The sequence below is a fragment of the Rhamphochromis longiceps genome, linkage group LG15 (assembly GCF_057381845.1).
Source record: "Rhamphochromis longiceps isolate RC_006_pf linkage group LG15, R_longiceps_female_GT1.1, whole genome shotgun sequence".
In the NCBI taxonomy this organism is placed as follows: domain Eukaryota; kingdom Metazoa; phylum Chordata; class Actinopteri; order Cichliformes; family Cichlidae; genus Rhamphochromis; species Rhamphochromis longiceps.
Window position 1 is genome coordinate 41,688,101 of NC_140571.1, and position 12,511 is coordinate 41,700,611.

General features: G+C 39.3%; 1 protein-coding gene across 1 annotated transcript; it reads right to left on the reverse strand.

The window, feature by feature from the left end:
• Positions 1 to 2,069: 2,069 nt before the first annotated feature.
• Positions 2,070 to 12,194, reverse strand: vtg3 (vitellogenin 3, phosvitinless). The gene is made up of 28 exons (XM_085381376.1): positions 12,035 to 12,194; positions 11,576 to 11,596; positions 11,315 to 11,466; positions 9,963 to 10,214; positions 9,722 to 9,883; positions 9,477 to 9,625; positions 9,242 to 9,392; positions 8,965 to 9,122; positions 7,899 to 8,064; positions 7,685 to 7,810; positions 7,175 to 7,393; positions 6,668 to 6,885; positions 6,473 to 6,567; positions 6,246 to 6,370; positions 6,067 to 6,168; positions 5,855 to 5,974; positions 5,570 to 5,759; positions 5,383 to 5,470; positions 5,082 to 5,267; positions 4,739 to 4,829; positions 4,476 to 4,644; positions 4,184 to 4,293; positions 4,018 to 4,092; positions 3,597 to 3,797; positions 2,944 to 3,089; positions 2,651 to 2,789; positions 2,455 to 2,547; positions 2,070 to 2,259 (listed from the first exon to the last, which is right to left on the reverse strand). The coding sequence occupies exons 1-27, from the start codon at positions 12,138 to 12,140 to the stop codon at positions 2,461 to 2,463; spliced, it is 3,804 nt and encodes a 1,267-aa protein (XP_085237502.1). The 5' UTR covers positions 12,141 to 12,194; the 3' UTR covers positions 2,070 to 2,259; positions 2,455 to 2,460.
• Positions 12,195 to 12,511: the final 317 nt, after the last annotated feature.

Genomic DNA, 12,511 nt, shown 5'->3' on the forward strand with positions numbered 1-12,511 from the left:
TTTTGGCTACTTACACATCCCATTTGTCAAAACTCAGATTCGAAATGTGGGACGGATCAGACGGTTTCATCTATTCACAGAGCCGTATCTCCGTATCCGCACACTTATGAAAAATGTACAAAAATATGTTAATATTAAATAGTCGAGCCATCTAAATATTTGTTTTTCCAAAATGGAAATGGAATGGAAAAACGAACTTTAAGGGCATTCACGGTGCTGTTGTGTACTGACATGTGCAAACACTCCTCTTGGGTCAGTTTACCAAACAAACAGAGCAGGTCATACAGACCTTGCAAATATCTTTCTCCTCCAGCAAAAGTCCCAAAATTTGCATTTATAATCCAGTTTACTGACTCCAAAACTCACCCATAGCATTTAGTGCTATAAAAACAGGATACAGTCACAGCCAGCTTTGATTTCTATCTAATCAAATATCTAATCAGCCAATCGTGTGGCAGCAGCTCAGTGTATTTAGGCATGTAGACATGGTCAAGGCAAGCTGCTGAAGTCCAAACCGAGCATCCAAATGAGAAAGAAAGGTACTTTCAACATGGCATGGTGGCTGGTGCCAGATGGGCTGGTCTGAGTATTTCAGAAACTCCTGATCTACTGGGATTTTTCCACACAAGTGTAATGATAGCTGCTATTGTTGAAGCTACCCACAGGGGGCGCTCTGGAACCAATAAGATATACAGAATAGAAGAAGAAAGTGATTGCTGGTAGAAAAACAATAAACAGCTAGCTGAAGCCAGCACAAGGAGAGATTCTTGATGTTTTATTCATAGAGGAATAAGAACATTACAACAACCATCTCTAAGGTTTACAGTTTGAAACTGAAAATTTGAAAATGAAAAAATGTTCAGTGACCAGCAGTTTAGGACGGCCAGACAGCTTTGAACTGATGGGACGGCAACAGTAACTCAAATAACAACTTGTTCCAATCAAGGTATGCAGAAGAGCATCTCTGAATTCACAACACATGAAGCAGCTGGGGTTCAGCAGCAGAAGACCACACTGGGTGCCACTCCTGTAGGCTAAGAAAAGGAAGCGGCTTCATGTCCCAAAGCTCATATCAACTCAGTCTGGCTTCTTTAAATGCCCTCTACAGTTACCAGATATCAATCCAATAGAACACCTTTAGGATGTCGTGTTCATCATGGATGTGCAGCAGACAGTTTGTGTGCTGAGCATCCTATGAACTCTATGACAGAAAGAAGTCAAAAGACAGAGTCCAACATGATGTGGACCTTACATACCAGCTAATTTTGTTAGGGTTTCTGCTTTGCTCACATCATCTTCTATTATTCAAAGTCAAAGTAAACTTTATTGTCCGCTATACAGCACAGTATATAGAGAGACGAGACAACGAGGCTCCAGTTCCATTAAGTGTAAAATATAGGAAGAGTAAGAATGAATATACACTTTAAGACTGAGGTAAGGGGAGTAAATATACAGGTGAGGTAAACAAGGGTTAATAACAATCAAAAATGTACAATTGAGATGTAAAGTGACCTGGGGGGGGGGGGGGTCTGATGGCTTTCGGGAAAAAGCTATCTCACAGTCTGAAGGATCGGGCCCCAATACTGAGGAGGCCTTACTGATGCAAGGAATAATGATGAGCATAATTTCTTATATAATGCTTTTCAAGTTGCTTTTTCAAACAAAGCCAGAGAGGCTGCACAGCTGTTATCAAATATGGTTAAGACTCTAACTATAAGTTAATTTAAAAGAGAAGATTTCCAGGGGTTTCATCAGTACTGCTCATTGCACTCTTACTTAGCCGAAAGCCGCCTCAATAAGCGTGGATTATGCCTCCGTTACTGCGATGGCATGTGTGAGATATTCGGTTATATTGCTAATTACATTTAATCAAGAGACAGAGAAGCTCCAGCTACTGTGTAACTACAGTTTAGCCACTTAAATGTACAAATAGAATAGAAATAGAAAAAAGATTCGACACATTGCTGGATGCACAAACATTTATTGTAGCAGAATCAGAAAAAACAAAGTGTAACTCAAGCACAGTGAGCGTACTCGTAGGTACGAATTCACACAGTTCAGTTGATGGTGTTCAAATAATAACATGCATTCAAATTAATAAATCAGGACCTTTACAGGTTATTTCCAAACTGGTGACATCTAACAGATTGCTGATACATTTTTCATGCTCCTCAGTTTCATCACTGTGGTGAGCTTTTGGTCGCGCTGTTATCACTGTGAGACGAGGCATCTGGCTCCCATCTGTGCTCTGATGTCCTTCTGCAACAGAAAACAGATTTTAGACAGTAAGCAAAAGTGGCACAGCTCCTCATTTGTTCTTTTCACAAAAATTAATCAACTGCCACACACACAAACACAGAGACCAATGCTAACACACAAGGATTAACATAAAAAGACTCAGCCGATTACAGTGAACCCTCAGTTTTCCTAATCAGACATGTTTCGTTTGCTTACACATTTTTAGGCTTGTTCGTTTCTTTCTGTGTTTTCCATACAGAAACTGGTAGATGAAAATGGAAGTGGAACAGCCTGACGAAAGACTGTATACTTTTAACGAAACAGAAGAAAGGACACATCAGTGAATGATTAGCTACAGTGTATGAAGGTTTATATATATATAATCGTATGTAGTCAATATTTCCTGTCAAACCTTTGGAAGTTTGATGGTCACATCAATGCTGTCGGATGAGGCACATACAATTGATGCAGAAACCTCCTGGTTGGCATTGCTCTCAGATGTCTGGTTGAAGCCGTAAAGCAAAGCCATGCCTGGGATGTATCTTTCCATTCTGGAGTGGATAAAATCCATTAACACAAAAAACATTTCAAGGAAGTTGGTTGAGAAGGTGATAAGAATGTCAAATCTTCTCTCCTCATGATAATCATTTAACTTGTCACAGCTTTTATTTCTTGGTAGAAGTTGGACATTTTATAGAAACTCACCTGGAGCAGTAATTCACCATCTCTTCTGGCACATTGGCCCACTCTACTTTGGCTTCAAGTGTCTGCCTGGGAGCAGGGGACTGTGCAGCAGCAGCCATCACCGATATTTTGTAGGGCTTACATTGAGCTCCCCAACTAATCATTGCCTAGAACAAACACAGTCAACGTTGAAGCACCACTCCACAAACAAACACATGGCTTTCTTTTAAAAAATATGACACATTTAAAAAGAAGGAAAAGTATGTTATTAAAAAATAAGGACATCATTATCTACTCCAAGATTTTTATATGTTCAGCAGCTTAAAGGTCTGCTACTTTTTAATGCCAAACTGTTGTAATATTACTCTTTAAAACTTTTCCAAGTAGCATGCCATTGCTTATTAACTACTCTTTTTTATTGTCTAGAGAGCAGAAATATGGGAACATAATGACACCAGCCTTTTTTTTAAATGTTGCTAAGGAATATTTTCCCCAGTGATTTAAGGAGGCCGTGGACATGAATAAAAAACATGCCAAACCTTAGTTACTGAGACAATGATTGTGACCAGGACACATTAACTGCTGATGCCATGCCATTAAATGAAGTCCTGGCAGTTTACACATCAAATTAAACATAAATCACTAAGAAAGTCTTGCTTTCATAGGTTTTCTACCTTAACATTAGCAGGAGACTGTGCAGAAGCGTCGACACACATCTTCCAGTTGGCGGCGTCTCCGATATGGGACACGATCATTTGGGCCTTCAGAGTGTCTCCTTCAGATGGGTTGTACAGGGTCACATCGAAACCCTCGAGGTTCTGGTTACCACTCATGGCAATGGCTTTGATGCTGACCACAGGCTGAGGTGCTGTGGCCTAAGATATGAGACAGTACTTACTTTATATTAATCATGTTATGTCTTAAATTTATAGTAATACCAAAGTGAGTGTGAATTATTGTAGATGGATGAAATAAAGCTGAGGGAAGTGTTTTTTGCAAAGTCAACATATACATATATGTCACGTATATTATATTATTTTTAGTGCATGTCAGATTAAAATGCAGAGTACTCTGTATTTTGCCTATTTAACGTACATCCATCATGATTTCTTGGCTGTTACGGGTTTCCCGTTCATTTGATGCGGAATTTGATTGCTCCTGGGATCGTTCCTGTAAACACAACATGGGAACAGGAAAATTTTAAATGATAAAAGACAGGAAGAGGTGATGCACATGTAACGTTACAGAAGTCTTCAAATACCTGTGCAATCCTCCTCATAGTCTCATACAGATGGCGGATGGTCAATGGATGACTGGCGGGTTTGCATTGAACCTCCAAGTGGATTTTCTCCACAGGTTTGGTCGCCTCAGCTAAAAAAGTGCATCAGGTTACATGAGCACAGGATACCTTTATAACCTAACACAGGCCTTCTTGTTGGTTATATGTGTGAAAAAGACATTTAAAAGTAGTAGTCTCATGTGTCTCATGTGAGTGAAGAAGCACGACATAAAGGTCATCTGTGCATATGGTGCACTGAACTTGCTGTGTATACCTGGGACTACTCTGATGGCCGCATGGGTGAATCCCATTATAGAGTAGAGGGGGTATTCGTTGTTAAAATACTGTCTCCTGATGTCATAGTCCACACAGACACCCACTCCATACATGCTGCTCTTGGCACACATATTTGCCTTTCGCCACCAGTTGTTTGGTGTTGGCTGCTGTTTGAAGGAAAAACAATAATCAAGAAGAAGTTGTTGCCAGTTTTCAATAAATGAACGTGTAACAGTAATCTTCCAAAGGTGTTGGCTGTACCTGTTGGGAGTTAAATTCATCAGGTATCATTGGTGTCCTTTTAGGGGATTCTGGATCTCCAATGTTCCTTGAGACTGCATACAGATTGGAGCTGTAAAATGGAAATGTCGGATTTATTTAGTACATTTAGCTTCTTGATGAATCTGAATGAATGAAAAGCACTCATTCTTGTGTTTTAGCTCCTGTGAGTTCCAGTGTGAGCTGGAGTGGAGTGACCAGTTTATATAAAGTAAAAGGAATCACACTCCAGTGACTAAAGTAAAGAAAAAATGAGAGTGGTTGGTAATTGATCTAGTAAATGTATTTAGAGCTGTAGAGGGACATAATCATGATCTTGACATACCTGAATGAAATGAGTTCAAACTCATTTTTACAAGCGGGGATGTCAAGTTCCAAAACTCTTTTTCCAACATTGATCTTGGCAGAAAGCTTCATTGGCAGCTCAACGGGAGCTTTGCTCTTCATCTCTGAACCGCACTGGAAAAGCTCTGTGTTGATCCCGTGGAAAATCCAGAAATCTTTTGTGAATCTACAATAAAAAGTGTAATGATAGAGTTAGTGTTTGCACCTCCAAAAAAAATTGTTTGGTCGCATATACTGATGATAGTTGCCAAATACACTGGGTATCTATCTATTTAAATTACCCCACGACACCCTCAGATTCCAGTGAAATATCTGCATTGATCAGGTCTCCGAGATGCTGAGCTTGTGGTGGATTTATTGCAGCTTTAGCTATAGACACACATAAAGAAGCACAAATGTTTAGCCCAAGTACATTTTTCAATAATAAACAAATGTGATTGCCATTTGTTATAAGGTTTTATTCCTCACCGTTAATGGTGATCCCGGTGACTGTTTGATAATATTTGGCAATCTCCACTGGCAAACCCAGGGTGGTAGCTTGCAACAAACGAGCCTCAATATTCAACAAAGGCTTCGTCCAATGCCATGAAAGTCCTTTTTGCAATTGCTCAATGGCAGCCCACACAGGGGTTCCTTTAGGTGCAGAAGGACTAACAGCCTACATGCAAAATCACAGGACAGCATCTTGTAAGAGGTATCAAGGCATCATGTGTCTTTAATAGATCAGCAATGTCTCTGCCAATTTATTCTCACCGCTTTGATGTACTCAAGGAGATCCTTCTGGATGTTTACAAAGAAAAACTCTTGTCCAGACAAGCGTGAATAGGCAGAAATGATCGGTTTATCATTTGGCAGCGATTCCCAGTTTTTAAGCTGAAAATGACACGACACAGTGGACACCCACATCAATTGGCGTCATAGTACAGCTGATATTTTTCCCTTGACGTCTTTGATGTAATACTCACGACATTGTAAATGGCCTGAAAGTCGCTGAAGCTAAAATCGCCTTTAAATCCAGGAATGCTGGGGCCAATCAGCTGCTTGAGTGTTTCGGAACGGATACCAAACTGGAATCAAAAGAAATAACAGGATTACAGTTAGTGTTTGGGAAACGTTATTTGAAGGATATTATATGACTCTGTACCTCCATTAGCTTCATGATTCTACCGATGGCAAAATACTTTTGTTGTGATATGATCTCAGTGGGCAAGACGCTTGTTGGACCTCCCAACATATTAAATGAAGCAGATGTCCCCATCAGTAAATCATCTGCATTTGGAAAAGCAAAAATGGTCATTTTCATATGTGAGTGTAAATGTATTTACTTAAAGTCCTCAAAAGTGGTCTAATTATTGGTGAACTTGAACCCACCATCAAACATGTCCATTCGGAATGATCTGCTGTTGTAGCTAAGACGTCCAAATTTGGCAGCGAGGCTTTTCATAGCCAGACTGCAGTAAATTGAACTTTAGCAGAAAACACAAAAACAATTAGATATCATGTAAAATATACCAGCAAAAGCAACACCGATAAAGATACAGCCCCTTTTTTTATTGTTATACTCACAGATTGTGATTGTCTGGAGTCTTGGATCTAGCTATATTTTCCAAGTAAGAGTATGCAAAGCTAGCGAGATGGATGTCTTTTTCTCTCTCTAGATGTGCAGTCAGTGTGGAGACAAGAGCCGCTGATGGCTTTGTGTTAAACATGACCATGATTGCCATCATGTTTGTCTCAGGGGCACAGTTCTTTTGCAGGAACACTTTCAGGGCAATCTCTTGGACCTGAAAACATAAGCAATATAATAATCAGCTGTTGGGGAAACCATGGTCAAAGCTCACACATTTGCCAGCTACTGTTAGGACAAAAACTATTATGTTCTGGCACAGTTTCTTTTCAGTTTCAGTGAGCCCTGAAAGACAACTGAAGACGCTTTCCACTTGATTTTACCGGTCTAAGTTAAGAGAATGAAATACTTCACTTGACCTAAAAAATGTGACATTTTAAACGCAAGTTATCTGCATATATTAAAAACAACAACAACAACAACTGCATGTCATGTAATGTTCTTACATTGTAGGGATCTCTGCGAGCTGTCAGTCTCAAAGCCTGCATAGCAGCGCTCTGCACACGGCACGACACGTCTACGGGGTTGGCAGCGACTCCAGGGAGGAAGTTGGTGATGGTTTTAATGCTGCCTGGATGACCTGCATTGCCCAGAGCTCTCAGAGCGATGAACATCTTAGTTTCATTGTGGTTTCTCAGGCCCTCATTGGCAAGGTTGAGCAGTGGCTAGTTAAAACAACAAATACATGTTTAACATTTTTTTCAAAAATGCTTGTTGACTTGCTTTATCATTTTACACATGGATGATCTCGACTGTAATCTCAGATCTTTTCTAATTATAATGGTTAATTTGGGGGAAAACAGTACTTGAAGTAGTATTATTTCAATATTTAAGCTCAAAATGATTTTTTCTAGTTAAATTTGAAATATTACTTAAATAGTTATCTCAAAACCTTAACACTCCATTGCACAGATAATTTCTCATTACATAGCATACACCTGTTGATGTGTGAATACCTGAACAGCAGCTTGTGGACATGGTGAATGATATGCGCAGTATTTGTACACCAGAGAGCCAAAAGAAAACATGGCAGCAGTCCACAAATGAGGATTGGATTTGATGAATTCCATGTTCATTATTTCCTGCGAAAGATCGACATGTCATTTAGGTGATCGTTTTGTTGTTGTTTTTTGTTTGTTACGTGATCACCATCCAGCTTTGCTAACTCACTTTAGCCTTCTCAACCAGCTCAGCTCTGGGCTCGAGATGATTCATAGCTATCAGAAGGGTTTGCACAGCTTCATTTGCAGACATGTCTTTTGCCTGAAATCTCTTTTGCAGGAATTTGAGGACTCTGTCGTCGTTGATCTCGGCAACCATGTCCAAGAAAAAGCGTCTAATAAGTGAAAAAGAAGAGAGAAGAGAGCTAATATACATACACAAATACTTCAGATAAAGATTATCCTTCAAATACACAGATGAAGGGAAGGTGTATACCAAAATGTTACAAAAGATATTTATAAGGTTTTAATTAAGTTGTTACATTTATGCCTCGCATAATATTAAACTATTCCTCATTGTTAATGCGCTGCACTGAATCCCTCCTGAACTGAGTCGAAGGATAATCAGCTGAAGTGGATCAGCATCAGGCTTCAGAGGTAGCCTCAAAAAATGTTCTTCTTCATAATGAAAAGCTTTTTTAAAGGTTATCCGTAAAAGAGTCTCACTTTGAGCTTTAAAAAAACATGTTCTCACTGGGTACAAAGATATTCACAAAAAGTTAACTAATAACTTAATAATGATACTTTTATTGCAGCTTTACTCATAAAGTTTGTCGTAAATCCCGTGTTAGAGGCTGTATTTACAACACCATCAACCGCATTCATTCAAATGAGCATACTCAACGAGTATTAGTGCCTTGAAGCATGAAAACGTAGCAACTTTTACACATATGTCTGTCAATGCAGATGAATTTCCATTAAATTCCAAACTCCAATTAAATAGGTATTAAAAAACTAATAACTAAAGTAGTAGCAGTAGTATAACTAAGTAGTATTTTGTTGAATCACAATTGTATTACACAGTGCATTCAGTGCATAACAAATGTGTCTGACCACCACCCGACAGAGGGTTTATGTCTCAGCTGTCCACTTTTGGTATTTCCAAGAATATATATTTTAAGTATGTGCAAGCTCTTTATCAGACATTATTGTTATCCATGAATTTTGGACAAAAAAAGCAAAAAAAAATAAATTGCTACATTATTACTTTTTGTAATCACCTCACAAACACTCACCTGTGTTCATTGTTTCTTGCCAGTTCCACCCACATCTCATCCAAATCCCTGTCCTGAAGCATTCGCAAAAGCTGATACACCTTTAAGGTGTCCTCAGTTGTTTCCTTCTTAATCTGATTTTTATGATCCTCAGCCAACTGTTTGATCATTCTAATAGCCTGCAAACAGGGGCAGAGATTTTCATCAGTTATTCCTGATTTTAGCTGTTTAACTATGAAGAATTTCACTCTTTTTGTTGTATTCTGGTGGAAATTTTGCTACACCAGTTGATCCCTACCTTAGCTTTTGGTTCTGCGAGGTCCTGCATCACAAGAGGGATATTAGCGTTGGAGTTCACTAATTTGTGCACGATGTCGCCCCTGTTTTGCAATTGCCCGACGTTGGCAGGTTTGCCTCCCTCACTCACACGAATCAGTACCATTTCCTTCCTGCAGGAGAAGGTTTTTTTTATTTGTTATGCAGCAGCTAAAGTTAATTAGCAGGTATAACATGCAGATGCCTTCTTGTCTTACTTTGCTTCCATTCTGAAACTACCGCCCTTCACATTGAAGGGACTAAAGTGCTGTTGCTCGAGGGCATAAGCACTTTTGACCATGCCGCCCTCTTCTGTTGGTTGGATGGTGTAAAGGTATTGCACAGTAGAAATCATAGATTCTCCTCTCTAGATTGGAGCATATGCAAACAGAAACGGAGATGATTGTGCTGGATTTAATTTAAAATCGCACAATCAGCTGCATTTACGACGAGACAAACAAACCTGTTTGGTCTCTTTGTCGAGGACAGCAAAGGCCATTCCGTTTTGCATTGCTGCTTTAATTCTGCAGTGGTCGATATCCACAACCTGAGTGATGTTCATGTTGTTTGTTTGCTTGTTAATTTCAGTAGCGTAGTTGTTCTGACACATTCCATGTATTCCAACCTATACGCAAAATAAAACTTGTGTTATTGACATTCTTACTAATGAGGTAGACTAAAAAAATCAGAAACTGATGACTTACCTCCTCCAGCTCATAGACAGTTGGTGAGGTCTTGACAGTTGCATGGAAGAAACTCAGCATCCCTCTCACAATGTTAACAGTGGTCTCAGTGACGTCAGGAGCTGCTTGGATTTGCCGAACATGGCCGTTGATGTGCTCAAACTTGAAAGGTTTGGCGAGCTGGGCAGCAATACGCTGACTGAGCTTGGGGCATTGACTGAAATCACTTTTCCCTGTGATGCCATTGAGCTCTGCGAAGGTCACGTCTGAAACCTTGAAGCCCGAACAGAAAAAAGAAATATTTTTCAGATTTGAGCAACAAAACACATCGAATAACATGTGACCCTACAAAAGTGTGCAGACATTGTCATTTGTATGTAGTATCATTAGCTTACAAGTTCACAGTTTTGTAGTTATAACATTGTAAAGCAGAAGACAGAAAGATGCTGGAACATAGCCAGCGTCGCACAGCTGTAGGTGTGCAAACATTGAAATTAGAGTAGAACCTGCTTTAATGTCTTAAAGAAATCATTTTGTCAGGGTGTTGAAGCCTCAGTAGTGTCTACTCATTTGACCTCTGAAGAATCTATAGTGATGATTACATAATGTTTATTCGGTGGATTTATAAATAAAGTTTCAAATTAACTGGCCAACATTGTGTTGCTGTGTATGCAAGGCAAGTTTATTTATATAGCACAATTCAACGGCAAGGTGATTCAAAGTGCTTTACAGAGACATTAAAAAACAAAAAGAAATCAAAAGCATGATTTAAAATGAAAAAAAGGAACAGTAGATAAAATCAGTAGTTAAAATGTAAGTTTTGAAATTTTTGGATTTTGTGTTTTATTCAAATGCAGCTGAGAACAGGTGAGTCTTCAACCTGGATTTAAATAAACTGAGTGTTTCAGCTGATCTGAGGCTTTCTGGGAGTTTGTTCCAGATATAAGGAGCATAAAAGCTGAATGCAGCTTCTCCGTGTCTGGTTCTGACTCTGGGAACTGATAAAAGACCGGATCCAGATGACCTGAGGGATCTGGATGGTTCATACTGGGTCAGGAGGTCATTGATGTATTTTGGTCCTAAACCATTCAGAGCTTTATAGGCCAGCATCAGAACTTTAAAGTCTATCCTCTGACGGACAGGCAGCCAGTGTAAAGACCTCAGAGCTGGACTGATGTGGTCCACTTTTTTGGTCTTAGTGAGGACTCGAGCAGCAGAGTTCTGAATGAGCTGTAGTTGTCTGACTGATTTTTTAGGTAGACCTGTAAAGATGCTGTTACAGTAATCAAGCCTACTAAAGATGAAATGCGCATCATTTATAACTTTAAGTAACCAGTGTGTGGATTTATATTACTGTCTGCTGGGACTCTCACCTGAAGAATGAATACTTGTGGAGATTCACCAGAGATCTTGATGTTGCACTGTATCCTCACGCCAGACTCGGCTCGGTTGGGTTTGCCGGATCCAAATTTCACTTCTCCTTCATATTTGTACTCGTAGGTTTTCCTGTGATTCAGGGTGAGATCTGAAAGGTGTTTTTATTAAAGTTAAATACCATCTAACTTAAAGCATTTGGAAGAGAATATTATTATTATATGATGGATTTATGATTAAGATTAAAGAAAAAGACTCACCATAACGAGCAGCTTGGCAAGCTAAAAGCAAGAAAGTCAAACATAGTGTAAGCATTATAACACACTGCAAGGTACACTATGAGTCTACGTCAATGCTACACAACATAATGCTACAATCAGGCACCTTGTTAGAGTAACAACAGTGTTTTTCTAAGATGTTAAAAGACACACATGGCATCTAATAAACACTTAATCTGAAAACTCCAGAAGAATAGTCCAGTATCGTTAGCAGAGACAACTAAATCAATTGGTATTCTATTCTGTTCTAATCTTATCCAGGTATTAAGTATTTGCTTGAATAAACCTGAATCCTGACAATAACAGTACAACAATTCTATAAAAGACACTCACAAGGGACTTTTTGGATGTTCTTACCCAAACTTCTCAAGAGAAGTTAGAAGATTATTAAGTTTGGGGGTGCTATCCTCCTACAAGTAGAACTGAGTGAATGATACTTACTGGCCAGAGCCACAAGGCAACAGAAGAAGAAGACAAGACCCCGCATGGTGAGAGAGGAGTGGAGATCAGGTTTCAGAGCTGTCCGTTTATATGCATGAGCTGTCATTACTCATTGATCCTTCAGAGCACATCAGACGTGTGATAAGGCCAAAGAACATAATAAAATAAACACACCCTCTCTGAAGTGAGGCCGTGCTAACCCGTGGCGCTGTCAGAGCGACACAAATGATATGTCAAAGATAATTTAAGGGGCAGAGCAGGTCGTCCGTTAATGGGAAGGTCACTGGTTTGATCCCCGGCTTCTCTGGTCAAAGTGTCAAAGTGTCTTTTTACGAGATACCCCAGTGCCCAAAATCAGTGTGTCTGTAGAAAAGCATTATATATAAATCAATGTTATCCTTTTGAATATTTTACAACAGTTGTGAATGTGGGTTACCTTCATTAAAAAAATAGTTGAGTTGGCTTAAAAATAATTTA